The 5347-nt window shown below is 37.3% G+C and overlaps 1 protein-coding gene across 6 annotated transcripts in view; it reads left to right on the forward strand.

Moving 5' to 3' along the window:
- The window catches only part of filip1l (filamin A interacting protein 1-like), a 156259-nt gene that overhangs the window by 63207 nt on the left and 87705 nt on the right, over positions 1–5347 (forward strand). The window contains exons 1-6 of one of the 6 annotated variants that reach the window (XM_017302579.1): positions 1215–1598; positions 1738–1764; positions 1866–1950; positions 2059–2184; positions 2418–2565; positions 2693–2854. The exons of 4 other annotated variants lie outside the window; for them this stretch is intronic. In XM_017302579.1, the coding sequence (XP_017158068.1) occupies positions 2828–2854 (27 nt within the window). In that variant the 5' untranslated portion in view covers positions 1215–1598; positions 1738–1764; positions 1866–1950; ... (1 more) ...; positions 2418–2565; positions 2693–2827. Of the gene's footprint in view, positions 1–1214; positions 1599–1737; positions 1765–1856; positions 1951–2058; positions 2185–2417; positions 2566–2692; positions 2855–5347 lie in introns of those variants that run through there. One more of the 6 variants, XM_008430870.2, reaches the window with a different exon arrangement.

A 5347-nucleotide genomic window follows, 5' to 3' on the forward strand; every position in this document is an offset into this window, starting at 1 on the left:
TAGAACGGCACTTTATAAAGTTCGGTCCATTCACTTGTATTAGCTTACTGGCACATATTCCACATTCAATATGGCGGACGCTGTTACGTATTGCAGCAACGGGCCGGCCCGCTCCATGAGGCGTCGACGTATTAATGTCTATGAACACTGAGCCCACAAGCAGCAAAATGAGTCAGAAACAGATCAGATGTCTTTGGAAAGTTTCTTTGCAAAGGGGAAAAGGCCCAGAGAAGAGACAGACAGGAGAATGGATTTATCCCGGACCGGTACACTCTTAGAAATGGCTGTAAATTTACGGTGGAATTCCAGCAGTAAGATACTGTTATTCCAAAATACGGTAGGATATTGTCAATTTGATGTCTTCTTTTGTCACAATCAAGACTGACGACTGGCGGTAAACTACCGCAAAATAATTGTACAATACAGTTATTTTCTTAGGCACGACATTTTACTTGTATTTGCATCTTAGAGAACCAGCAGTTAAAGACAATATTAAACGGAAAGAAAAAAATACTTTCCATAACAACTCTTTTACAGAATGAATCGAAATCTACAGAGCATAATAAAAAATTTTAGATTACCAGTGTTGGTGTTGTATGTTAAAAATACAATGTTAATTACACTTGTTTAGTCAAATTCAAAGATAGGTTTGTCAGTTTCCCTAAAAAGATGGTGGCGTTTGATAACAGAGTTGCTCCCACAATCGCAACGTCTCGTCACGTGTTTGCTTGGAGACAGCAGTATCGCGTCTTGTCTGGAGCTTATAATAACAAGGTAAGTTCCCCAAAACTATTTAAACATGCTCTTTTTGTACTTTCTTTAATGTATTTATGTAATGTTATGGTGATGTATTGTCTCAATGTTTGTAACTCTCTGGTGGACATTATACCAAAATGTATGCTGCGTTTATACTGTTATGTATTCTTGATCTCAATAAAGATTTATATAAAAAAAAAACCAAAAAACAAGGTAAGTTCCATGTTAAGACCACCATGTTTTTGATTTTTATTTATTTATTTTTTTTATGAAATCATTAACTTTATGTTTGCGCGTAAGTTTATTTGTTTGTAAACGTACGACTGTTCAGTACAGGGGTGCTCAAGTCCAGTCCTTGAGAGCTGCTATCCTGCAACTTTCAGAAGCTTCCCTGCTCCAATGAACACACCTGAATCAAATGAAAGGCTGGTTAGCAGGTCTGTTGGAGTAAAGATTCATCGAAAAGTTTCAGGACGGTAGCTCTCGAGGACTGGACGTAAGCACCCTTGGTTTATTATTTTTGTTAGCAGCTAAAGCTAGCCAAGCAAGTATAGCACGGGGTGTCGGGTGGTTAAACGAACATTAAAACTGTCAGAAAAGCAGTTTGAGTTAACATTTAGCTGTGGAGTCGTTTTCTTGAGGTTTTCGGCTATAGACGGCATAATGGGGAGAGTGGCTGTGCTGGACCGGTGGTTTATGGGATCAAAGCTCAGCCAAAATGTTTTTGTCTCTAAAAAATAATAAATAATGACATATTGGCTGCCTCTTTTTTTTCTTCATTAGTACGTCATGTTGGTGACTGAAAGCCTGTTATGATGACTTCAACACCTTTCTTCTGACAGGTTGGCAGAAGAAATCCTCTCCAGAATGTTTCTATAAGCTGACTAATTTCTATAATGCCTAATGTCTGAGTTGTGTTCATGGTAATTATTTCTGACATTTTTATGCTTTATGTTGTGGGTGGTGAAAAATGCTCTCCAGGGTAAACCCGGTGGACAAAGTATTTTGGTGGGTCTGGTTAGTTTTGCTCACTTCTCTTTAAAATGTTTATTTATTATCCTAATGTGTCTGCTATTTATCCTGTTGTTCTTCCGGGGTGGGAAAACCAGGCATTCTTCCGTTGGTTCATGTGCTTCGTCCTACATCCAAAGGCCACAAGAATCCAAAACAGCTCATGTTTTCAGATATGTGCAGGTATGTGGTTATTCTAATGATCATATTTCTTTGTAGAAGCACTTTCTCATTGGCTTTGTTTGCTATCTGAATGTTTTTATTATTCGTCTTCTTATCATTATGTCTAAGATGCAAGCCAGTGTTGAAGCCTTCCTCATTGCCGTGGAACCAGGACAGCCCTTCCTCCTGCATGTTGGTGAAAACAAGAGCAGCACCAAAGACACTTCACCATCAGTGATCAAAAGATCATCCAAGGTAGCTTTTAATGAACTTTGAAAGCACACTTCACCTTCAGTGCAAATTCCTCTACAACTTCTGTATATTAATCCAGCCTACAGTTTTCAACATTGATGTGACTTGCATGACAATTGAGGAGTTAAAATCCTTGCTTTTACTTTACCTGGCAGAGTGGACACTCTTTATTATGATGATCATTTAAATACGTACTTTATCAATGAGAGGATTTGTTTTATGTTCTTCCAATTAAGGACTTGGTTTATTACAGTCCCTGTGGCAAGCAGTTTCTGCATGGTCAGCATTGAAGGCCATATTGTCTTTGAGAGGGTCCAGCCAACATTCCAGACAGGACAGTGTTGTCCATCTTCTACATCTTCTCCCTTCTAACATTTGACAAAGGTGGTGATGTTTTCTCTTTACATAATTAAAAACAGCTTTATTTATATATTGTACCAGCTGTATTCAGAATGCCACACAATTTATATACGAAATCAGGAATTTTCCCATCTTGATTTTCGTTTTTTAGTCGCTTCATTGGGATTAACCCAGGAAGGGGGACAAAAGCCGGTCATGGGAAGATGGTATCCAAAAAGACAGGAAAGACCATTCAAAAGAAAAAGTGACTGTCAATGTTCAGGTTTCCACCCTCATCAAAAACCTGATGGACTTTGAGTGGCATCTCATTCAGGTTAGTTTTCCTTTTCTTTTCTTTGAAATATTTTTGTTTCCATATTATTTAGGATCTAAATTGGATTGTCTTTTTCCATGTTGGACGGTGCCTTCATCTGCATCTAATAAAGTAAGTGCCACTTGGACTCTTGAAAACCAATTGGGACTTGGTTTTCAAGAGTCCACATTTTAAAACCCTGTTAATACTAGAATTCACATTATTTCAGCCATGTTGAATTTTAGATTTTGGAAGTCCTTTTTCATTGATGAGCTTAGTGATACCCAAAGTATGGATATTTCTTTAAGAACTGTGTTTTTATGTTCATAAGATTGTATAAATTAATGAGTTAAACCCAGTTTACGTCACTGTAAACTGAAAGTCTTAAATTTTTATTCCTGTGTTAGTGAAACTATATATTGACTTTGAAGGCCTATTTTTTTACCAGCACTCTGAGGAATGGTTTTGTGTTATTCATTTTGAATGTTTGAATATACTGGAAATATATGTGGTTTGAGGCATAATGGTACCTTTAAATAAAAAATTCTGTTCTGACGGTTACTTATCGCATCCTCTTTTGTGTTATGTGAAGTTCTGGTTAATGCAGATTATGCATTTTAGAACAGCACCAATTATAGCACTTCTAAGAAGTTAACTCTGGGTTGGGTATTAATGTTCTATGGTAAAACTAATACTGTACTTTAAAAAGTAGCATTACAGTTTTCTTGGCAGTAGCTTACTCATAAAGTTAATGCAGTAGTAAAACTAAATTCACAGTAAAAGTACTGGAACGCCAGTATTTGAAGGTATATTTACTTCCATCACTGTATTTTACGGTGACCAACAGGTACAAACACCCAGCAAAGACGAGAAAAACACATGCAACAAAAAAGAGATGCAAAGAAAAAATGCTGAAAACAGAAGTGATCCAGACCACTAGGTGGATTCGAACAAAGAACAGCTGTGTCCAAAGTCAGGTTTTGCATCTTTGGGTCCTCAACGATTGGAAGAGAAGCTGTAGCTTTTAGCTAGCTGCTTAGCCTCTACCGTGGCGTTATGTTGCTTAGCAACCGTGACAACGTGTATCACACAGCGGCGAAGGAAAAAAAATGGGCTCGGAGTATGTTTTTTTTTTCTTCTCCTGATTTCTCTATTACTCTTCACCTTTTGTAATAAAGGCTGTTGCATATTTACACAAGGAATGTAAGCAAAGTATCCCTTTTCAAATACTCTCCAAATCTCAGGTAAGACTATACAGTTTAATCAAACTATTGTGTTTTTAGGCTTAACTTTAATCAGTCAAACCGATTTGCTCAGCAATAAATGAAATATTTTGGTGAAACAAAATATTACAACTAGATGTTACCTGACTTATTATCTGTGTTTAACTAACTGTCATTTGGGAAAGCCTAAATGAGTCAGGTTTTCTCCCATGGTATGCTAAACCTGGACCAGCTGGCAGCAGGCGAGGGGAGCTGGGTGTTAATACAGCGGGAGCAGACATTTCCGAAAACGTCAGACAAATATTGCAATTAGGTGAGGCACTGATGAACCGAGCAGAAATGTGAGATTTATACATCTACATTCTCACCTACAAACATTGTTTAAATCATGTTGTGTCACGGCTGCTAAGCAACATAACGCCAAGGTGGAGGCTAGGCAGCTAGCTGAAGGCTATAGCTTCTCTGCAGTGGTCTCTGCCTTCGCAGGATCTCTCTTCCATAGATCGGACCGTTTCTCAAGCCCATGAAAGAATAAGCTTGAAAGGATGCAGACCCTGAATTCGGACACAAAGCTCTAGTGGTATGGAACACTTATTTTTATATATTTTTTTGCATCTCTTTTTTTGTTTGTGTCTGTTGTATTTGTTTTTCTCGTGTTTGCTGCACGTTTGCACCTGTCGGCCACTGTAGTAGTTCAACGGTTCTGTATTTTAGTTCTGCTGGGGTCCATTGGTTATGTGTATTTGTTATAAGTTTGTCTTTGCTGGGTGTTTGTACCTGTTGGTCACCGTAAAATACAGTGGTGGAAGTAAATATACCTTCAAATACTGGCGTTCCAGTACTTTTACTGTGAATTTAGTTTTACTACTGCATTAACTTTATGAGTAAGCTACTGCCAAGAAAACTGTAATGCTACTTTTTAAAGTACAGTCTTAGTTTTACCATAGAACATTAATACCTAACCCAGTGTAAGCTTCTTAGAAGTGCTATAATTGGTGCTGTTCTAAAATGCATAATCTGCATTAACCAGAACTTCACATAACACAAAAGAGGATGCGATAAGTAACCGTCAGAACAGAATTTTTTATTTAAAGGTACCATTATGCCTCAAACCACATATATTTCCAGTATATTCAAACATTCAAAATGAATAACACAAAACCATTCCTCAGAGTACTGGTAAAAAAAAGGCCTTCAAAGTCAATATATAGTTTCACAAACACTGGAATAAAAATTGAAGACTTTCAGTTTACAATGACATAAACTGGCTTTAACTTTCTACAATCTTATA

The sequence above is a fragment of the Poecilia reticulata genome, linkage group LG2, assembly GCF_000633615.1.
Source record: "Poecilia reticulata strain Guanapo linkage group LG2, Guppy_female_1.0+MT, whole genome shotgun sequence".
NCBI lineage: Eukaryota > Metazoa > Chordata > Actinopteri > Cyprinodontiformes > Poeciliidae > Poecilia > Poecilia reticulata.